The 23,583-nt window shown below is 44.8% G+C and overlaps 2 protein-coding genes across 4 annotated transcripts in view; both read left to right on the top strand.

The window, feature by feature from the left end:
- Nucleotides 1–10,178, top strand: part of kirrel1a (kirre like nephrin family adhesion molecule 1a) — a 118,856-nt gene extending 108,678 nt beyond the window's left edge. For both annotated transcript variants that reach the window (XM_015339104.2, XM_015339105.2), the window contains exon 15: nucleotides 217–10,178. In XM_015339104.2, coding sequence (XP_015194590.1) covers nucleotides 217–828 — 612 coding nt within the window. In that variant the 3' untranslated portion in view covers nucleotides 829–10,178. The remainder of the gene's footprint in view (nucleotides 1–216) is intronic.
- Nucleotides 10,179–11,312: 1,134 nt separating this feature from the next.
- Nucleotides 11,313–23,486, top strand: LOC102687120 (butyrophilin subfamily 1 member A1-like). Of its 2 annotated transcripts, XM_069188496.1 has the most exons (10): nucleotides 11,313–11,607; nucleotides 13,540–13,620; nucleotides 13,755–14,102; nucleotides 14,906–15,187; nucleotides 16,409–16,516; nucleotides 17,199–17,225; nucleotides 18,675–18,701; nucleotides 19,455–19,481; nucleotides 19,591–19,617; nucleotides 21,939–23,486. In XM_069188496.1, the coding sequence occupies exons 2-10, from the start codon at nucleotides 13,542–13,544 to the stop codon at nucleotides 22,466–22,468; spliced, it is 1,455 nt and encodes a 484-aa protein (XP_069044597.1). In that variant the 5' UTR covers nucleotides 11,313–11,607; nucleotides 13,540–13,541; the 3' UTR covers nucleotides 22,469–23,486. The 2 variants fall into 2 exon arrangements, with proteins under 2 accessions (XP_069044597.1, XP_015194578.2); XM_015339092.2 differs by lacking the exon at nucleotides 19,455–19,481.
- The last annotated feature ends 97 nt before the right edge of the window (nucleotides 23,487–23,583 follow it).

Below are 23,583 nucleotides of genomic sequence, written 5' to 3'. Positions count from 1 at the left end.
GCGTTGGCTGGACGCTAAGAGAGGCGTCCTACCGCGGGGGCTGGCCGGTTGTTCCTCGGGCAGAGAGCGCCTCCAGATTCGCGGGACTAGTTAGCCAGTTTGGCGAGATTCCTCCTAGAAAAGTTGGGAGATTTTGCCGGAAAATGGCGGCCGACCTCCCAGCCAGTTTTGGCTCCAGCCCGCTAACCTCTGTGTCCCTTGCATTTTTCACCGCAGGACCCCACCAATGGCTACTACAACGTGCGGGCGGCCCACGACGATACCCGGCCCTCCTCCCGCTCCATGCTCTACGCAGACTACCGTACCACGGGCGCCCCCGGCACCAGCCCCGGCGGGCCCGTGTCCGAGAGCCGGGGAGGGGCCGGCGGCGGGGGAGGAGCCGGGGGGGCGGGGAGAGGCTGCTACGACCCCAGGCCCCCCTCCCGGCTGTCCCACAACAGCTACGCCCAGTTCAACACCTACAACCGCCAGGGGGGGGCGCCCAACCCCAACCCCGTGCCCCCGACCGGGGCCGCGGATTTCCCTTCCGAGTGCGGGGGCACCCTCCTGGACACGAGCAGCCAGCTGTCGTACGAAAACTACGGCACGGCGCACGGGTACCCCCCGAGCGCCGCCCCCACCTACGCCCCCTATAGGTTAGGATTCGCCACCCAGGGCAACTTGGGCAACCTGGAGAGGCTAGACCGTCTGGGCGCCGGGTACGAGGGCTACGCCCCGGGGGACAGCAGCATGGGCAAATACGGGACGGCCACGGCCCGCTTCTCCTACTCTTCCCAGCATTCCGATTACGGCCAGCGGCACCAGCAGCGCATGCAGACTCACGTGTGACGGGCTCGCCGGGGGAGGACGCGACTCCAGATCCGCAGGCCGAGGAGGACAGGAGCCTAAGTTTGCTAATCGAGAGACTAATCAAGATCTGTGATTGGGGGTGGGGGGGGGGTGTTTTCTGTTCCACCGGCTTCCGTGTCCCTAACTAAACATCCTGCATTTTTCCGGGAGAATTCCCTTCCCTCTTCTGTCCCTTCTCCCGTCGGTCCTGGGCCACAGCCGGACAAGGGGTGGCGGGAGACGATTCCGAGCACGCTGGCCTGGCCCGGCCGCCCCCCCCCCCCTCGTTTCGGCCATGCCCGGACCCCGGAGCGCGAGGCGCCTTCGTCCTGCGTCGACCTCCGCTGCTGCAAAGCCTGATGGGGAGGCGATCCGCGATCCCCGCGGACTTGGGGCCCCCCAGGGAACGTTGCTCCTGCCACGGCTGGGCTCGAATCCGCCCCATGGTTCGAATGTCAGCGTGAGAATAAGAAATCGGGCGGCGGGGGGGGCAGGATTTTCTGATGTGCTGCGGTCTTGCCGTTCAAACGCAGGGGCAGGCCTGCAACCAGCTCTGCCCAGACCTGATCAATCCGGACATGTCCCTTCACTCCCCCCACACAGGGGGTCGGTTCCGAGGGCAGTGGGTGGTTTAGGTGGGGGATGAAGTATGAGGGAGGCTGAGGCTGGAACGATCATTGTAAGGCTGAGTTGACTCTTTTTTGGGGGGGGTTTATGCAGCAAATCTGACAATCTGGGAATTGTGAAATGACTGTGGAACTATACAATAGAAAAACCTTCAACACCTGCAGCACACAACCCTATGCCCCTCAAGCTCTGCTTTACTTTGAGCCTGAACACAGCTGTATCCCAGCGCAGGTCTCTTTTTTGCTGTCCTCCGACCCCATCCCCCAGGTCACGTTTAGCTTTAAAAACATTTTTATTGCAAAATGGAATACAGAAGGGGTGTGAAATATTTTAATATAGTGCCTGTGGAAGGTGAGGGATTAGCGCTCCTGGAGACTTGAGCCCAGGTGTCTGCCTGTCTTGTTTTGCGTGTCTTTAGGTCCACATCTCCTACGATAAAAATACCAATGTTGTTTTTTTTCCCCCCTTGTGGTGTGTTTACAAAAAGGGGTGGCAGGGTAGCGCAGTGGTTAGCGTTGCAGACTCACAGAGCTGGGGCCCTGGGTTCAATTCTGGACCTGGGGTACTATCGGTGTGGAGTTTGCATGTTCTTTCACACAGTCCAAAGACATGCTGGTAGGTTAGTTGGCTTCTGGGAAGGCCAGCCCTGGTGCGAATGAATGCATGTGTGTCTGTGTGTGCCCTGTAATGGACTGGCGTCCCATCCAGGGTGTATCCTGCCTTGTGCCCGTTCCTGGCCAGGATTAACTCCGGCTCCCCCTGCAACCCTGTGTGCTGGGTACAGCGGGCAGCAAATGGGTGCATGGTGTATAACGATGATGGCCAGTTGCTCCCCCTTTGAAAAGATTCAGTCGTAGTTTAAGAAATATCTTGTACTACACAAAGCACACTGGTCTGGTGGACTTTTCATTTAAGCATATATGTAAATTAAGCGTAGGAGTGTTAATCCCATTGTACCAGCTACTTTATACATTGGGCTGGTACAATCTGGTTTCCTAAAGTTCCCCCCTTAACCCAGTGGCAGTTTCTCTCTCCTCCCCCTGATCTGCTGTGCAGAATGGCTGCTGTGTGTCTCCCAGTTGTGGGACATTGACCCTTTCCTATGTGTGAAGCACTCTGGGTGGCTTCAGGATTAAAACCTCTGTAGAAATGCAGGGAATCAGTATAAGATTTGCATCAAATATTCCAAATTTCCGTCCTCGCTACAGCGTCGTCTTCCAATGTTACTGAGCTCATTTTCTCAATGGGACATTTTAATGAACACCCTTGCTGGAGTATCTTTCAGCACCTAAAAGATATAGATTTCAAGATTTCAATTCTTAATAATAAAGGTGCATGAATGTGCAAAGTGACCATAATTGGGCCAGTGGCAACAATTATGCTGGGAATGCAGCTGAAATAGGCAAAGGGGAGCTCATGTGACCAATCAGAACATACAGCAAGTAGTCATTTTCTGACACCACCTAAAATGATTCCGGTTAAGAGTCCCATATCGTGTCGTGCTTGTAGTATGGCGGGAACTGTTGCAGGCGTTTTCTCATGATGGCCAGGTCCAGCGAGGTCTCTGGCCACTCCTTCTGGACCGCCTGGGTCGGCTGTTGAAGTCTGCGCGTTCGAAAAGATGTCACAGGGCGAGATGTGTGTCTGTTTGTGTCTCTCCTGAGTGTAATAAGGGCTAATTCATCATCCACCGAGCGTTAGTCCACATCTCTCCATTCTTTCATGTAAATAGGAGTCAGAAGTAGCCTAGCTAAATTTCCCACTGAAGAAACAAAAAAAATATTTTTGAAAGTATTCTATTGTATTGTATAGTTCACAAGCAAGCACATGCACATACACACACAAAGGCATAGTACTATAGGTGTTATCATTTTAAAATATAAATTATATATACGTATACTTTTGTACACAATGGGCTGCAGCGATTCGGGAGGAAATAAAGTCTGGCCATACACGTTCTTGAGAAAGCACAAGCCAGTTTAGAAATGAAACTCAAAAGAGAAATTTCAAATTTTAGGGGACTGCTCAAGGAAGTGGGGGGCAGGGGGGGGGGGTTAGTGACAGACTAATTGTGGAAAGAGCCATGGCCTCGAAGGAGAAGGTCTTTATTTTAATATTTTTTTAAGGGGAGCGACGTGTTTTGACGTTTTGTAGGAACAGTCCGGATCGGTTAAACGGGACACGGGCCCGAGGCCTGTGAAATATTAGCTTTCAGTCCAGAGGCCCAGCAAGAACCAGCTGGACTCAACTCATGACGTTCTGTTGGAACAGATAGCGGCTCAGTTGTGCTGCATTGTGGGTAGTCTCAGGCTGACCAGAGAGAGAGAGAGGATTGTCCTCCTTGCTTGTCTTGGCACTTGGTCGCCTCTGATATTGCTGTTGCCCATCACATGCTCAGTAGCATGGGGGACTGTTGGTACTTTTTATATTAGAGTGAGACTTTAGGGGTATTCGAATATTTTTGTACTGAACTCTGGACCAAATGTATTAGGTTGTTATTTGATGCCGAGGGGCTCATTTTCGCTGGAAGGGAAAACTCCTGCTCTGAGCTGGTCGGAACTGGATTGGGATTCAGCTAGATTCACGAGCTGCTGATGCTGGAGCTCAAAAGAGGCGTTAAAACCACAGATCCCAATGCAGTGGTAAGATTGCAGGCCTTTTTTTTTCAGCAATACAGACTACCAAATGACTTAGATGAGCCAAAAGGCATCCCCTTGTTTTGTCAACTTTCCTCGATTCCATTTGGCCAATGTGTAACCTCTCTTGTGTTATACGTTTTTAAAACGGGCATTTTGCTTGAAATGTCCTCGCAGTCATGAATACGCCAGGTAAATTCACCTGTAAATAAAGCAGAGTCCACCTGCTTCCAGGCTAATGTTCAGTTCCTGATGTGGAGGTGGTTTGACATTCTAAGCATTAACATTGCACTGTTGTAGCTGCAGAACCTTTGTAGTGTTTTAGGAAAAAAAAAACAAGGAAAGGTTAAATATTCTGACTTACCTTCTGATAGTACACAGAATATGCCCGTGCAGCCAAATAAGCCCGCAGGCAAGCATTCCGAGGCGGAAAGATGAAAGAGGCCTTTGAGCGCGTGTGATACTTGTAAGGATGTCTACTGAAAGGAAACAAAAACTGACCTAAAGCATAGTGGTGCGGAGAAGGTTCGCGTGCACGCAGGCGATAGCATTGCTGCATGCCCCCGTCAAGGGTGAAGATGCCAGGGTGAGCTGTTCGGAGATGAACGGATAGTGAGAGGAGCATCATCTCCTTCCGAACTGGTGCAGGACACACTTTAATGCAGTCAGGATCAACAGGGAACAGGAGGATCAGGCGGCCCCAATGGGAAATTAGAGAATGAGCGTTTCATGAGCGAGAGTAAGAGGCTTTTCTTTACACAAAGGGTTTGGGGGGGTGTTTGAACCCCCCATCCCCGTGGCTCAATCCGATCCTCCTGCATCTTTCAGGAATCCACTAGATGCGTCGATTAAGCAGCTACCACCCAACCAAGCAAAACAGGCTGAGCAGTTTGTAACCTTCCTTGGAGAATAGTTTGCAATAAACAACAGAGAGGACTCTCTACCAAAAGCACGCAATGCTTTTAACCTTCAAATTACCCGGATGTGGACAGTGCTCTCAGACCTTTCCTTCATGAAGTCTGAGATGGTGACGTGGAACAGCTGTCCCTTACCGCAGCTTACGGTTGCCGCATTTGAAGGAAAAGGAGGGCACGCCGTTGAAGAAGGCAAATGTTTGTTTGTTCCCCCCTCCCCCCCCCCATTGTTCGTTTTAAGAACATTCCTTACGCAGAGTGCAAAGAGACCGAGAATCTGTTACGGCCAGACCTCAGGGTGTCTGAGAACTAGTTTTGAGAATAATCCACGACCAGCTCTGACAGGACGGGCACAGGAGTTGACCTTTAGGCGAAAATGGACCTTGTCTGTGTTTAAGAAGCGAGATATCCTGACATTCTCGAGTGTAAAGACATTAAGAAAGCCAACATCGTACAGACGGGGTAAAGGGTGGCCTACAGCCATGGCGTTATGCTGTTTTTTTTTAACTCCTATTTCTGGAGAGACCTGTGTTGAAAGCCTGGTAAGGTGTCTTGGGAAATAAAGTGCTGTACTGTATTAAGTGAAGGGGAGGAAAAAAGTATACAGCAAACGTAAGTCACTTCATAAAAATATTTGAAGGAAAACTCCTGGAGGGAGTCACATTTGAATCGCCTCTTTATGCAGTTTGGATCAGTTCAGGGGTGTCTGGAGACTTATTCGTACCCATTATTGGCTTAAACCTTGGCATTGTGTGAGATCTGAGGCTTTTAAGGTTTGATGTTCTTCAGGCACCATAGAATGATACCGAACAGGTAAAGGTTCATTCCATGCTGAAAGGAAAAGAAGGTTCCCCAGCTGAAACGCTGTGTCTCTTTTCTATTCTTTTCAGCACAGAATAAACCATTACCCGTTCCTTTGCAGCCTACGCATGCTGACGCAGCTCCCTACTGGAATGATATCAGCTTTGTCGTTAGCATCTGTGGAAGGAATCTAGAATCCAATGCATCACTTTCATAAGTATATTTTTGCTCTCCCTTTCCAGTCTTGTCCAGACACTTCCTGGAGGACTCGTTTGCCCTGCAAGGTTTGGTATCAGTGTGAACTATAAGAGGGCTGCGGTATGACAGGACAGAGGCCAGCTCACCCTAGATTAACAGGACACTTTGAGACCTCATGTACGTTTCGAGATACCTCCAAGATTGAGGATTAAAGTCTTACCTGTGAGGCAATGGCATTGCTACAACAAAGTCTTACATCCAATAAATAACATTTGGTAACAGACATTATATACGTTGATAAAATCAGGCTGTCCTTAGATGACCTCTGCAATTTTATTCAAAAACTCATTGCGTCTCTGAAGTGTTAGCCTAGGGCCAGCTGGTCACCCTGTTGATCAGATTTCTTTACCATGTTACGGAAACTCAAGCTGTTGAGCACAAGAGCTCATTCGCTCAAATGGAATGGGAAGCCTAAGGCACAAGGAAGACTACTAGTATATCCAAGAACATGCAGTGCTCAACGAGGACGTCCTGTCTTGTGGGCTCACCACGTCTGAGATCCCTCAACCTGATCCTCGAATGTGCTGGTCAGCCCGACTGAGTTTGTTCTGAATTCCTCAGCTTCTTGGAACAGCACGGCGCCGAAGCGAAGGAGAACTTTGCAACAGAATCTGGCTTCTCCTCGAATGTTGGGGCTGCTTGTGAGTCTTAGTGCTCCCCGCATGGACTCTCCCGCGAGCAGAAGATACCTTTCAGAAACTGCCTGCCCCAAACTCTCTTGAGCGCAAACTGATCCTGGATGAGTCTTCTCTCTCTCAGACTGGAGTGTTAATGGGGCCTCACAGTGCAGTCAAACTGAACCCCCGTAACCTGTCTCTGATGCCTGATAAAGACAAAAAGGCTTTCTTCACGTGCTTGCACAGAGAGAGAGGTCCACAGCCTTTATGGCGTGGATAAATCTTTTTGAGATTTGTGCTTCCTTACATCATTCAATCTGAGTTGTAAAGGAGACGTCTTTAGAGCATATTAAATCAGTCTTTAATATGTGGCTCGTTTACCATTGCCTCTGTCAGCCGGGGGCCGATACGATGTCAGCTCCCCCTGATTTGTTTATCTAATGAGTGGAAATAGGGGCTTTTTCTTCTCTTGTTTTATTGCCGCGGTTGGCGGATATCGCTCGTGTGCGTGTGTCTGGGAATCGAGACGGCGAGAAACCGGGATTCACCGACGCCCGGGCGATTTCCAGAGAAAGTGACCGCACAACATGGAGCTTCGTCTCTGGAAGGAAAAAGGCGCGTTTGAAAAAGGTGGCGGCGGCCGCCGAGAAATTTCGGGACACTTCGGGCGGTGAAAGCGTCTCGCATAAGGTGCTCGAGTGCGAAAGAACTTTTTTATTAAAAAAAAAACAGCGAGTTGGGATAGGAAGGTGAGGGTGGGGAGGGTAGGTCATTTGTTTTCTCTCGGCGACAATCACTCGTGGTTTTCTTCTTCCTGTCTGGGTTTCATCATGGTTATCACCGTGACGACGTGCGTCCAAAATTCACGTCTCCCCTCTCCAACTCCCCCCCAGCAGACAGAATTTCTCTGAAACTGGCATCTTCCAACGTTTTTTTCCAACATCTTCCAGGACTTTGTAAATAGGTTTCCGAACATTCCATTTTTTTAATTTTATTATTACTGTACCGTTGCTCTTATGTTATGATGAATACTCCGATTATGTTTGTTACTGTTATTTACCATTGTTATTATTATTATTATTTTTTTATCCTGATTGACGAAGACGGTGAAACAACAAGCTGAAAAAGAAAACCTGTGTACATTTGAAAAGAAAAAAAATATTTATATGCACTACAGTACTTTTGTATTATTACTATTGGTACGACACGTGTGTCATAAAGAATCCTCCTGTATATTGAATTTGCTGTTCCTTTGGTGTCGTTTGGGGCTGTTTTACTGTAAGCCGGATGAAATTGTTCCACGTGTTTAGAAAAGTGATTTAAAGGTGCTGAATTGTGATTCTCCAGTTCCAGGGTTCGCCACCCATGGTGTAAAAGCAATTTGAAATCAGCTTTTCTGGGGGGGTTCAGTACCTCAGAGGTCTTGTTAAATAGCAAGGATAGAGGGGATCATGGAATTGATCACAGTAGTACAGCGGCTGTCTGGTCTGTGTGGCTTCTAATGCCCCAGTATAGTGTTGGGAGTATTGTAAAAAAGGCCCTGTCCTTTAGATTGAAAACCGTGGTCCTGACTCTCAGTGGTCATTGAAAATCCAGCTCATTTCCCCCTGCCTTTTACCAGTCATGGCCTCCTAATAACCCCCTCTCTGAACTGGCTTCATCACTCTGTTCTCCTCCCCACTGAGAGCTGGTGTGTGGTGAGAGTACTGGAGCATCATCCAGGTGGGGCTGCACACTGGTGGTGGTGGAGGGGATCCCCATTACCTGTAAAGAGCTTTGAGTGGAGTGTCCAGAAAAGCACTGTATGAGCGTAAAGAATTATTATTATTAATTATTATTATTATTATTATTATTATTCTCATCATCATCATATTGTGGTGGTGAAGGGCAGAGCTCAGCTGTTATTGTCAACTTTCCAGTTGAGGAACCAGAAATAAAGGCAGAAGGAAAGCAGTACGTATGAGCTTTGAAACCCATTCTTCTAGACAGCACAGCAAACTGGCTGTTGTCTCGGTGCATAAGTTACTTCTGCGCTTGCTTTTTGCTGGGTCTCCTTCAGGGGCTGCTCTAGGATATTTGAGCTGTGACACTGAGGCTGCGCTGCCAAATTCCACAAAACTGACGAAAAATAGATCCTTTTGTCTCAGACGTACTTTTGTTTCAGGCAACAGTGCCCTAATTATCCTGCATTTCCCCCGAGCTTTCCTCTGGATCACAGTAACTGCTCCATTTTGTTCCAGTTGGGCTTTCTTTGTGCTTAATTGAACTCTAGATTGAACTAATTTCTTAATTAGCGCCTCTTAATCATTCTCAGCTCCTCCACACAGCTGCAGGTGTGCAGAGCACTACAGCATTTGCTCTGGAGCTTGAAATGTGTTACTTTTTGGGGGCAAAATAAACCTGGAAAAAAATGCATGAAGTGTTCACTTAATTAGCCAATTAGAAAGAGAAGCAGGGGATTTGGGGCATTACATGGGACTGGCATGAACCAACCACGATTGGCTTCGATGTTCTTAAGATAGTTCTGTCCTTTAACAATCTATTTATTACACTGGAATACACAGTTTCATCCTGCCTACAGTAAAAAGCAAAAATAAAAAAGATGTATTTTGTTCAAAGGTTTGTCGGACAGAAGTTTAGAAGCATAAGCAATACGTGAAGAAGCTGCTGAGATGATCGGAGGAGGGTGTGTGAGTGTGGCCTTATGTCCTAAAAATTGAACAGAATATTGAGTCCTTTTGATCAGAAATCCACAAAAAATAATCAGCTTTTCCCATTTCCAACTCCCCCATCAATTCAGATTTGGTCTGAATGTTGTAGTCACAGCTCCGGAAATAGAACTGATCAGTAGCCCTCCCAGACAAAAAGTGTGGTACTGGCCAGTCATAAAGAAGGTTTCCCAGACATGAAACAAAGGCTTGATGAGGGTTAGGGTTCGCTCTCATCTTCCAATGCTGATGGAGGATGATAATGATGATGTTTATTGCTTGAATTTCCAGCGATAAAAGTCACTCTGATTTCCTGTTCATGAGAAGGCTGTGGAAGGAAGAGACAGGCCGTGAAACCTACCACTAATATTCACTCCTGATCCTGGAGAACAAGAGAACCTCCTGATTTTTCTAAGAGCATGGTTTTAATCTTACTTATTTCCAAGTGTGTAGCTGTCGAGGTGTTCGACATTACTGGAAAACAGGCACAGCTGCGAATCTCTTCAGAACCCGGGGTGACTATCATTGACCCGATGGATCAGTCCCGTTCCCTGGGTCATGAATGGAAAAGGGGCGATCACTAACCTTTTACCCAGGAATATTTCAGCAGCGCAAAAGCTTGGGACCTCGTCCAGAGGGGTTTTTATGAGGGCTGACAAGGGAGAAGCCTTCACATTTGGACAGATGGTGGCATTTTGTTTTGTTTTTTTGGGGGGGAGAATGGATTTTCTACAGTCCTTCGACTCTAGAGGATACGTTTCAAATTGTTGCCAAGCTACAGCACTCCGGTTGATCTAAACTACAGTGTTTAAGCCACAGCAGCTGAAAATCTGACAGTAGCCCCATCATATATTGGCATTTTTAATTCAGGAATGAGGTTGGGTTGGTTCAGAATGTCTTTGCTCCAAAGATTTAACAGATACACCCTCCGCATACTCGACTGTACACCCGTTTCAGAGTAAAAGAAGCCATCAGTTGCACGAAAAGTTAGTTCTATCAAAAGGCTCAATATTCTCAGTGTGGAAAAGGGTTTTATAAAAGTAATAAAAACAGCACTTCTTTTAATCAAGCAGTTCCATTATTTCATTTCCTCTGTTTTAACGTTTTCCTTTCACTTCGGTATGAATGAACCTTCTGGACTGTTTGTTATCATTCCTGTTTGTGGTTCTGAAGAAGAGGAGATTTGTATTCAGTATTCTCGGTTAAAGGTCATTGTACTCTCGCGTAAAAAAGGAGTGTCTTTTATTTTTATTTTCTGATATTTTTTCAAAATGTATGTAATTATTTTTCCACAGTATTATAAAGAACAATAAACCACTGGTTTCGTAAAAAAAAAAGAAAGTGGGAGTGTTTGATTTTTTACTAATAGATGTAAATATATTTGAAACGAAACTACAGTTTTTGCAGACCTCTATAAACATTTAACAAATAAAGGAGATATTCTAATATCCAGTATACGTCGAATGAGCAGATGGATTAGGAAATGGCTTCTTTTCCTTCAGAAATTGTTTAGAAAGTATAACCGTAAATCAAGATAATAAACAGTTTTGATAACTTCATCTGCCTTAAAAGTGCAGATGACAGACACACTGTGACTTTGCTGAATGTGGCACTAACCTGGATTTTGAAAAACGTTTCTGAAACCCTTCTTAGAACCATAAAATGCATTAGACACTATCACTAAAATGCAAATGCAATGGGGAAATTAAATATTGTTGGACAGCAGGGGTATTCATACAGTATACATGCATACATATATATATACTATACATATCGAGAAGAAATGTGGGGCAGAGTATACTTTGCGTCTAGTTTTGAGAAGCCACTACTCATATGTCCCTGTCTCTTTAAAAAAAAAAATAGTTTCATCTGTGGAGGGGAGACGAAAAACTACATCTCCCAAAATGCTTTGGGTGGGGGGGAATGGCCTGCTCATTTCATGTCTAAGGAGCGTCTCAACTGTGAGGGATTATTAGGAGCCTGTTTGTAAAGATTTGAGGCTGAATTACTTTTCTAGCTTTGTTTGATTAAGATCCCAGCCAGTTTTGAGCCGGCACCCCCTGAAAACGTTACAATATACATAAACATTTATATATACTATATACAAATATCTCGATGTACTGTACCTTGAGGAGGATTGGAGGCAAAGGAGGCACTGGGCTGGCACCCTGCAATTTAAGGAAGTAAATTAAATACGCGGTGGAAGAAGCTGATGCAGGTAATTTTCTAAAATTATTTTATTATCGTCACAACCTTGTCATTACGGGCTGTAATACACCTAATACACTACCGCATGTAGTTCGTATACAGTATGATTCCTTTTCTGTGTGCGTTTGGAATTTAAGTGGCTGCAAATGAATTGAATTTAGGATTGTTTTGTACGGAACTGCATTACTGCCATCAAGGGAAAAAAATAAGAAGTTATCTCGTAATTATGAGACACATCTCTTGTTATAATGAGATAGCAATCAGCATTGGGGTATATGAACAGTGTATGAACAACCTGTTACATCGAGCGCGGAGAGCACCTACAGAGAGCTCAGCTGGAACTGTGGCCTTAGTGTTCTGACAATGTGCAATGCTGCATGCTAAATGCGCATGGACTTAACTTTCCACGGGAGGTTATACATGAAATGTTACAGTTTTAACTATACATGTGAACACCGTTTTAACTATGAGGATACTTGCATGTATCCTTAAACAAGAGCGAGTGTGCCGTTTCCATTGCTTAAAACTGAAAGTCATTTAACGAAAACGATAATGATAATGTAGGTAGTGTCTACCAGTTGTGCTATAATCGCGTAAAGTACGCGAGAATATCCTATCTTGTAATTAGGAGATATTTTTTTTCTTAATGGCAGCTATGCGCTTCCGTAGTGTCTGAATGTTTTCAGAAAAAAAATATTTCTTTGGCTTCTTTTAAACGTTGCAGAGGAAGATGTGGCATAGTTACCAACTTGCTATATGGTAAGGCTATAAAGACATCTCAGAGTTTAACTTGGGCTTTTGTTTGTATTTCAATGTCATTCATTTTCAAAGGAGATGAGCTTCTGTTCTGAACTTGTGAACAAACGTAGAGGCTTATCAGCGGAGCGTAAAATGTCGTTCACTTTCATGCCAGTGGAAAGAGCGTTAAATGCAGTGCGCGTATTTCGTTGCGCAAGGAGAGGAATTCGTTCTCCTGTTTTTCAGTACAACTGGTTGTTAGAAAATGGTTAATTCTTCTGAAAATGAGATACGGAAACCATGAGAGCATGAGCCGGAGTTAAAGTATAAAACAATGCCATGGCATATGTAAAGAGTTCATTATGAGCTCAACAGACTTATACTCTTATATTCTCAAAGATGAAACCTGCATATCGTTGGGATGCTGCTGCATGTGCCAATCGATTTGACCCACTAAATCTGATATTATCTCAATTAAGGCAGTGCAGTTAATATAGACCATGCTCTTTTACGTTTCCAGTAGAAAGAAAACTGTTTACATCATAGATGTTTGAAAGCATTTCATCTTGAGAAGTACTTACGTCTAATTTCTCTTGCATGTTTGTTATGGTGGATTTTGTCTTCCAGGAATACTGTATGTCCAGTTAAATTCTGTATGGATCTGAAAAGCAAACTCTTCAGTGCTCGGGTTATTGAAGATATTGTAAAACTCCTGCCAGACTCCCTTCACTCCATTTGCTGACTGCTTCTCCCACTTTAGGGTTGTGGGGGTGCTGGGCCCTATCCCAGCAAGCAATGGGCGCAAGGCCAGTCCATCGCAGTGCCCACATGGACACAGAACAAACGCACACACCACACTCACATCAGGACCAGTCTTCCCAGGCTTCCCAGAAGCCAGTTAACCTCCCAGCATGTCTGGACTGTGGGAGGAAACTGGAGCACCTGGAGGAAAACCCATATGAATATGGGGGAGAGGATACGACCTCCACACAGACAGCACAGGTCTGGATTTGAACCCAGCGCCACCAGTAGTGTCAAACAGCTGGGCCTCTACATTCACAACACTTGTGACCTTTAACCCCTAAGGAAATTGAGCTTTAAAGAAAGGGAGATCTTTTTTTGGGGGTGGGATCCTGTGATTTTCAAAAACACAATTCTGACCAGTTTCGTCTGCTTAATGACTGCTTGTTTTTCTTTTTTCCAGTGATGAAATCCTTCAATCCAACTTGGTTTTTGGTAACAGTAATGTCCCTCCTACTCCAGCCCCTGGTTTATTCAGAATCAGGTATGGTCAGCCCAAGATCCAATTAAGAGAAAAGCATGTGTGAGATGTGTGAGGACTGTGAAGCAGTCCATCCACTCTTCAAGAGGGAAGACTGAAGCTGACATTTTCTGTACACATCTTTTTTTTCTTTACAGACGGAATCGCAGTTCTTGGTCCAGATCAGCCTGTCGCTGCTTTTGTCGGTGAAGATATCGTTTTGCCCTGTTACCTCTCGCCCAGCGTTAGTGCTGTGGGCCTAGAGGTCCGGTGGTTCACAGATGACTTTCATGACCCTGTTTGTCTCTACCTGAATTCTGAAAATAACATAGAGGATCAGAACCCGTCATACAGGGGAAGAGCTGAGCTTTTCCAAGGAGAGCTGGACAGGGGCAACATCTCGTTAAGACTGAGCAAGGTCCAGGTGTCTGATGAAGGACTGTACAGGTGTCTGGCTAAATCCAAAGACTGGTATGAGGAAGCACTTATTGAGGTCACTGTAAAAGGTGAGTGTGCTCTTCCACACCTGGATTTTGAAACATTAATGCAATAGAAACTGTTGATCTTAAGAGTCCATCCTGTAAAAATCCCATGCTACATTTCTGACTGCTTTTATTGTTTATTATCTAAAGCAGACAACCTTATATAAGATGATGTGCAATAATTACCATTCACCAAATTAATAATATCTCATATGCAATGTACATTATGCATAACTTTGTTCTTGTTGCTGAGGCTGTTTTGTGTTTATGTTACTGTCGTGCATACATGCACGTAAGCCATTCATTGCACTCGGGCATATGACGTAAACGGAACTGGACATGAGATATTTCACGAAGCTAAGCTATCAGATGAATTTATAGGGACCCATCATCACCTGTTGAAATAAGAAGTGGACTGTACTACTACACCAAGTACAAGTACAGACTGAGTAATTGTTTCAGATGAGGAAAAAATGGTGTCCTAATCGCCGATTGGAAAATCTCAGTAACACATTTATAATCACGTTATTCTGTAATGGATGTCAAGAAGTGCATTGCTCACGCTGCGTTTTTTGGATGCATTTAGTGTCGTAGGAGTTTCACGGGGATCATGTGCTGGGCGATGGATTTGTTTTGCGGTACTCGATGATCCATCATGACAGATTTTGAAAAGCGCATGACCATCCAGACTTTTTAGCTCCACCTTGTCGGACGCCAACTCCACCACAAAATTCACTTGATTTCTTTTTTTTTTTTTTTTTGCCGGTGAAATCTGTAAAACCTTTGTTCAGAGGAACGCTTTTGGTGATGTTTATATTTCTCGGCAGCTCTGGGGACCCAGCCCTCGGTGTCTCTCCAGTCCAGAGAAGGGGGTCAGTCCCAGCTGGTGTGCAGGTCAGAGGGGTGGTACCCCAGACCTGTGGTGACCTGGATGGACAGGGATGGACAGGATTTGACGTCGCTGTCCAACATCACGCTGGAGAGTAACAGGCAGGGGCTTCTCAGTGTCAGCAGCTTTATCCCAGTCAAGCAAGAATCTGGTGTCTTTTCTTGCATCATTAGGAGCTCAGCACGTGAATCCAATGGAGAAAGCCAGTTCTACATGTCCAGTGAGTATCTGGTGGTTGTGATTAGCTTGCACAGGCAAAGCTCACTGCTGTTGCTGCTGTGCTAATTGCAATAGGTAACGCACCCATTTTGTGCCCGAAACATAATCTTCTTATGATAACTCATGATCTTGCTTAAAAGAACTATAAGAATTGTTTTCCATGTCGTCTGTGTTGTGTCTAGGGTCCTGTGACTTCAGCACTTTACAGAACTTAAGCAAGACACTAAGGGCAGTTTAAAGGACTTTAATTTGCAGGGTAATGAATTACTCACAGTTTGTGAGCATGTTTAAAATACCGCATTTGTAATGTATCCAACAACTGGTGTGTGTAAGAGAAATAATTATCACTTTGTCTGTAAAAGGATTTATTTTCTATATATCAAATATTTTCATAAAAATGCAGAATCTTTATATAGAATGGCCATATTATAAACACGGTACGTATCTTTTATAGGGTCTCGACATTTGCAAGAGAGCGATGCAGAGAACCCTCACAGACAGCAAAATTCACATATTACCAAGTTCACACCTATACTGTCAGATTATGTATTATAGTATATAGGATGTATAGTTAAAAGCCATAAGTCATTCTCCCTTATATGATCATTTAAGTACCAGTGCATTAGCTTTAAGTTAATTAAGATAACATTGATTAACTAAAAGAAATGGCAGTAATCACAAACTTATAGTAAAATAAACATGAATCCCTCTCCTTGGTCTAGTGGATGCCTGCACTTTCTCTCACTGCCTTCCCTGCTGCGTGATTAGCAATCACCACTGTAACGAAAAGGACAAGAAAAACCGTAAAGTGATCCAGCCTATCATTCCCCACACAGCTGACACAGAACCTGGAGCGCTATAAGACCTAGACCGCGCTGAGATATGGGTAGCGGGTACTTGGGCAGAGGGAAGGGAGAGTATCGTAACCTCACGATCCTAGTCTGTCGCACCACAAATCCGAAACTTGCACTCGGCAACCTTCAGCTCGATTGCATCTCGTTCTGCTCTTCTTCCACCCGAGAAGAAAATTGTGCATGAGCAAATGTGAAGTTTGCAGATGCCGAGAAGCTACTGTATTGCATCTCTACATATGATAGCATGAGGTTCTCCAACAAGCCTCGGAGTGGTGTAAGGAGACCTGAACTTTAATGCTCTTAGCTATTTAATGGGGGAACTGATGAGAGATCTTTGACTTTGAGGTGTTGGCTTCATTGTGTTGCAGGGGATTTTTTTCCAGAGGTCTCGATGTGGATGGTGGCATTCTTCGTAATTTCGGCCACGGCAGCCCTAGCATTTATTCTGCTTATTATCCCTTGGAAAATAATGAATGGTATGTCTGCGTGATATCCTTATACACTCGGGCAGTACGTTACCAGGTGCAGCCTTGTGAATTGTACGGTCATAATTCCCATCAAGTTCGGCATAACAATATCCGAAGAAAACGGGATGTACTTCGAAATGATTCATTTCATTTTGATCAAGTATCTTTCCAGACTAATAACGCCATGGCTATTCCCAAACCCACCCCCACCCCCACCCCCCCAGTATGGTTGGACATCCTGCTGTCCAACACTAATGGAGAAACCTTGAAGTTGACTGAGAGGCCTGGGAGCAGATACAAGGCTCAGTTGTTTTGCTTAGTCAGTCATTTAAGCAGTTGTTCAGGGCTCATCATTCTGCTTGATAAGGCAGAGTTCAGTGGTTGGTAATGGGTCCTGCAGTCTGTAATGGTAATCTGTCCTGTGACCACTACCCAGGTGTTTGGCTGGGTTCATTTTATCCTTTGATTCATTTCTTCATTCTAAGGCCACTTATCTTAGTGATGCCTTTTAAATGTTGTTTAGGAAAAAGATTGTGTTTTGCCTCAGATGAGTGCAGTCCCGGCCCCCATTGTGACCCTTGCTCTTGCATTATTGTGTTTTGTGCCTGGCACTCATGTAAATATTGTAAGATGAATGTGAGACCTTGTCATGGGGACCATATTAACGCATGTTCCTTTCATTCCTCTCTAGAAAAGGAACATAGATGTGAAATTGCAGGTAAGTACACATGAATGAGCAACATGGACACTCTAGAGTATTTGATAAGGTCAACTGGAAGATTGTAATTCCTTACACAGTCCATGCAAAGCACTTTACAGGTAATGGGGATCCCCTCCACTGCCACCAGTGTGCAGCCCCACCTGGATGATGCTCCAGTACTCTCACCACATACCAGCTATCAGTGAAGCCAGTTCATAGAAGGAGATTACAGTATGGTGTCCCCATCACTATTCTAGGGCATTAGGACCCACACAGACCACAGGGTGGGCACCCCCTAATGGTCACACTAAGCCCTCTTCCAGCAGCAACCTTGCCTTTCCCAGACGTTCCCCATCCAGATACTGGCCAGGCTCACACCAGTTGTGAGTTGCAGGGTGATTAAGGGTCAGATCCCAGCTGCAGTACCGTTGCCATCTTGAGTTGCCATAAGTAATGAGTTATGTCTTCAGTTAAACTGGGGTACCAGTGTTTGTGGGGTGTACTCATGGAATACACCAGTGCCCAATCTGTAGGTGAATTATGTACTTAATTATGTAATGTTAATTTAATGCTGCAGTAACTGGAGTAAGATAATTTGGCCTAATGACCTGTTAGGTACAAATATGAACTTTCCCAAAGAAATAGATAAAGACGCAAAGCAGAGTTTTATTTTTTAAAGGGGTGGTTTTAGGGTCCAATAAAATACATCATAAATTAAAATAAGAGCATAAGAAACTGCTGTACTGTGGCAGAGTGAGCTAGCGCTGCCATGGCAACCAGCCACTCCTCAACTCACCTGTCGGTCAGTGCCAGTTGCCATTGAAACGTATTCGATAGGAAACCCGTATCACCTGCAAGCCAGCCATGTGCAAACACACCTGCCTCAGGTGGTTCAGGTTATTTAAGATCTGCTCGGACAATGCTCAAGGCTCTGATATAGAGTTTAGCTCCATGACGGAGTTGCTGGGAGCCACTGGAGCTCCCATGTCTCCTGTTTTGAACTTGCTTTGGATTCCTGACCTCGCTTTGCTCTCTTCTACGTCTCTCAGATCACTCCTGTGCTGGTTCCTTTCCATGGTGCTTATCTCGGCTTGGACCCTGGCTTACTTTGACCTCTTCTCTGGGACATGACCTTTGTTCCTTCTCAGTGTCAACCAGACTTCTGCTTTTGGATAACAACCCCGGACAGTTTACCCACACCACGCTCTGCTTGTGTCCCTTGCCTGCTACCACACTGCACTGCCTGCAACTACTGTTTTTCTCTCTCCCCCTGCACATGGGTTCACCCTGCAACTCAGACCACTACTTAATTACACCTTGAGCAGCAGGTATGACACAGTTAATATTTTTCTATATGCTGGAGTTCCTACTAGAAGAGTAACTCCCCTTCTGGTTGAGCTCAAAAAGAATATTAGCTCAGTTTCACTTTTTCCAGGTGCTAAATTGTATTTTGTGTTTCCCTCACAGCTATTCCCAGACTTCGTGAAGAACGCGGTAAGTTCTGTTTGGTGTCACAGCACAGTGAACCTTTGAATCGGCTTTTTCAATCTCATTTTAAGCTTGTCAACTGAAAAACACATTTGCTCTTTCTATTTCTCTAAACAATGCTTACAGCCCATCCTGTGTTTGAATTACTATTACTATTTGAATATTTCATAATATTTTCATGGACTTCTTTTATTTCCAGAATAGCGAGTGCTCTAGTGCACATAGCTTTTTACACGAGCAGTGGAAATGATTGCAATCCTTAAACCCTATGGTAGATTATTAGCTCTGAAGAACATTCCACTTAATACTCAACTTGTAGCGATCATGCACATAAACTTTATGCCATGCACAAAGTAAATGTCTCATCCGTCCTTGGGATGAGACTTAAAACCGAGGTCCTGACTCTCTGTGGTCATTAAAAATCCCAGGGCGTTTCTCGGAAAGAGTCCTGGCCAACTTTCCCATTGGCCCTTACCAATCATGGCCTCCTAATAATCCCCCTCTATGAACTGGCTTCATTACTCTGCTCTCCTCCCCACTGAGAGCTGGTGTGTGGTGAGCGTTCTGGCGCACTATGGCTGCCGTCGCATCATCCAGGTGGGGCTGCACATTAGTGGTGGAGGGGAGTCTCCATTACCTGTAAAGCACTTTGAGGGGAGTGTCCAGAAAAGCGCTATATAAGTGTAAGCAATTATTATTATTATTATTATTATTATTATTATTATTATTATTATTAAAGCTCTTGTTATGTTTCTGCAGAAAAACAGGTTGCTGTACCTAAATCAGGTACGTATGTTTGCCAGCATTGTGGACTTGATATAATGTTTATGCTTATTATAACACTTCATAGCATGGTCCTCGGGTTGTGAACATGGTTTGCATTTCTGTGTTGCAGAATGGAAGTGGTTGTGCAGTGCCGCAGGTGAGTCAGTATCATTTCTGGCATTTCTGCATGAGCAATACATGGTACAAATGTCCGTTTCTGTACCAGTAGTTCATTTTCCTAACATGTTCGAATAGAAACAAACCAGAAATATAAAATGGCTGGTTTTCTGTGGACCCAAAGAAGGCTCCAGAGCCGATACGTTGTGTTTCTTTTCTTCTCTTTTCAGCCGGGAATAAACCTTTACCTGTTCCTTTACAGAACTATAACATGGTGCTGGGGATACTTTCTTAAATGTACTTTGGGTTGAACTACGCAGTGACGTCTCTCTAACTTAAGTTAGTTTTCTCACAAGCTAAAGGTCAATAGAATACCTAGAAAATATACATCCCAGCAACAGAAAATGAAGAAGGAGAAAGTGCAGTTGCTCTTTTTTGTTTAACAGAGGTCTCCCTTGCCTATTGGTCAATGATTTAGTTTTTAACAGATCTCGGTCTGAGTTTTCTTATTTCCATACAGCATGGCTGTTGGGAATACCAGCGTGTTGACTGTGTGTTGGGAGGAGCAGCGTGTTGACTGTGTGTTGGGAGGAGCAGCGTGTTGACACACATTAAGCCACTGTCCTTGTTGATGTTACTGTAACAGTCTTACACACAGATGCTACCGGTTGCCTGTTGTTTTTTACCTCTGTGCATTTATAAGGCCCCTGTTTGATGCTGTCAGAGATGCAGGTTCACAGGAGCATGTGTTTTGCATGAAAGCAGTGGGAAATATATGAGACACACACTTCCTTAATGCTCAGCAGCTGAATCACCATTGGTCTCAGCGAAACTACTGTTTTTCTTTGTTACCTTGTTATTGAAGTATAGAGAGATTTATCTGTAGAAATCAATGGAAAGCCAACAAGTATCATTTGTAAAACAATTAGCTGATGCCAAAGAATACATGCTGTCAGAATATAAGAAAGGTTAGTACAGACGAGTGATTTGGCCCATCGAGTCCCTTGGCCAAAGACTTGATGGGCCAAGTTTGCAAGGATCAAACTCATGATCTTCAGATTATGAGGGACACTTTGCCTACTACACCAATGTGAGGTATTTATGAAATGAACACCAGGAGTAGTATCAGTGGTTGTAGCAGTGAGGTTATTGCTGTTTTTATGTTGTTTGTATTTAGCAGATAGTGTTCTGCATTTGTGGTGTAAATTTTTGGAAAGACTCATTCTTTTTGCCAAACTATATAGTAAAAAAGCATGTAGTTAAAAATCTGACGTTTCAAACCAGAACAGACGGCAGAGGACATTAAGAAAGTTAATTTTGAATCCGACTACTGTACATTCCCCCTGGTTTGGATTATGAAAATCTTCTGTGTCTCTAGGAGATGGTTATTATTTTTACAAAAGTAATCTTTTTTTTTTCTTGGTACTCACTTCCCAGTTCTTAGTGATCTATTGATTAAGTAAACCCTTTCAATGCAGGTTTTCAAAATTAATTTACCCCCACTGGTCCAAATATTAAGTATACAGTACCTGGTCAGATATGAAAGGCTGAAGGATATGTAGCTCATCTTGAGGAGCTTAGTTAAAGAGTTTCCATCACCTTCCCTGTCCTGAACAATTACCCTGCTCTCCATCCTATGACAGAACAGTGGAAATGGTGTTACATACAGTTTATACTCAACCACAGAACTTCAAATGAATGCCAAGCTAGACATGTTATACATTAGCAGTTCAGGTGGGTAGCTGCAAAGGAACAAGTAATAGGTTTATTCCATGCTGAAAAAAAGAAGAAAGAGAACACAACGTTTCAGCCGTGGAGCCTTCTTCAGGTGTGGCTAATGTTATACATTAGCCATTGATGCAAAACACTACAAGTAAATAATATTATTTAATGGTTGTGGTTTGTATTCATGAAGTTTTGAACAGATATTCAGGAGAAGATCAGATCCTAATCTCCTCCAGTGTTCTGCATAGAGATGTCTTGCCTCCTGAGCTTTCCTTTCCCAAAACCCCACCTTCACCCCTGCAGCTGCTCCGTAGCTCATTCCTCATGAAAGTGAGGGGGTGTTCAACCCCTTCATCCTCCATGTCAGACTGCAGTTCCCTCAGCAAGGCCCTTAACCCCAGCTGCTCCAGGGGCGCCGTATAAATGGCTGACCTTCTGACCCCAAGCTTCTCTGCCTGTCTTTGTGTCTCATGGAGAGAAAGCTGGGGTATCTGAAAAGACAAATTCCTTATACAAGAAATTGTATATGGCCACTAAAGTGATCTGATCTTATCTTAGAGATACTGTTGATGGTTTGCACTTGCACGGTCTTCTCACAGGTTTCTTCTCTTCGTTTTTCCCTCTGATTCCCTACAGATGACGTGACTCTTGACCCAGAGTCCGCTCACCGCAATCTTGCCCTGTCCGAGGGGGGGAAGCGCGTGAAGGAGGCGGGATGGAGGGACCTGCCCGACACCCCGCAGAGGTTTGGCGAGCGCTACTGCGTGCGGAGCAGGCAGGGCTTCTCCGCCGGGCGGCACTACTGGGAGGTGGAGGTGAACGAGAGGTGGACGATAGGAGTGACCAGAGAGTCCGCCGAGAAGAAAGGAGAGTTTGGCTTCACTCCTCAGGAGGGCTACTGGGCTCTGGGGTGCTACTCGTCCAAATTCAGGATTTTCACTGACCCCCCCACCCCTCTGCCTCTAAGCCTCAAGTCCAGAAGGGTGGGGATATATGTGGACGTGGAGGAGAAACAGGTCTCCTATTACAACGCGGAATCCAGGACTCACCTCTACACGTTTGGAGACATGCACTTAAACGAACGGGAGAAGGTCTACCTGTTCTTTTGGACAACTGATAACACCAGAGACATAGCCATTGTTTCTCCAGGGAGCATACCAGATTAAACAGGTTCCTAACTCTGAAGATAATAATAATAATAATAATTATTATTATTATTGCTTACACATTTCTGGACACTCCACTCAAAGTACTTTCCAGGTAATGGGGATCCCCTCCACCACCACCAGTGTGCAGCCCCACCTGGATGATGTGACGCCAGTCATGGTGCACACAGTACTCTCACCTCACATCAGCTATCAGTGGGGAGGAGAACAAAGTGATGAAGCCAGTTCATAGAGGGGGATTATTAGGGGGCCATGATTGGTAAAGATTGGGAAAATCTGGCACGGACACTGGGGTAACACCCCTACTCCTTTCGAGAAAAGCCCTGTTTTTTTAATGACCACAATTTTACGTCTCCTCTGAAGGACAGCACCTTTATACAGTCTAGTGTCCCCATCACTATACTGGTGCATTAGGACCCACACAGACCGCAGGGTGAGCACCCCCTGCTGGCCCCACTAACACCTCTCCCAGCAGCACCCTCAGCTTTCCCAGGAGTCTCCCATCCAGGTACTGACCTCACTCATACCTGCTGAGCTTCAGTGGGGCTGCCAGCTGGGAGTTGCAGGGTGACACGGCTGCTGGAAAATCAGACGTGCAGCAGAAATCTGCGCTGTAGAGTAACCAGGCATAAGGCAGCCAATTTTGAATTTCTGTAGGAAACATGCAGAACCACTCTAGAGTGGGAGTCCTTTTGAAGCTTGTTTATTCCATTCCAGTTCGGGCAGAGTTTTTGAAAAGATCTAAAGAAGGACAAGCTGTGCTCCAGTTCAGCATTAAAAAGAACAATTCTTCATGCAGTCTTGAGAATTTTTGTCAGTGGAATTGTTAATCGATGGAATCCATTATCGGTTTGATGCATCACCTTCGTCACAGGTTTGAGATAATGTACCTATATTAGATATACAGTACTGGAGGTTGGGGCTCTCTAGGACAAGGACAGACTATTAAAAACTATAAATTAAAATAAACAACTTTTTTACAAACCTGGAGTTTAAAATTAAACTTCTAACTTGGGAATAGCTGCATTCCATTTTATTTGATCATCTTATTTTATTTTATCTTAGCACAGCAGGTAAGAGGTGTGCAGACAGCCCACCAGTGCAAGTGTGTGGTT

Source organism: Lepisosteus oculatus, chromosome 4 (genome assembly GCF_040954835.1).
Source record: "Lepisosteus oculatus isolate fLepOcu1 chromosome 4, fLepOcu1.hap2, whole genome shotgun sequence".
Lineage (NCBI taxonomy): Eukaryota > Metazoa > Chordata > Actinopteri > Semionotiformes > Lepisosteidae > Lepisosteus > Lepisosteus oculatus.
This window is presented reverse-complemented; position numbering and strand designations above follow the sequence as displayed.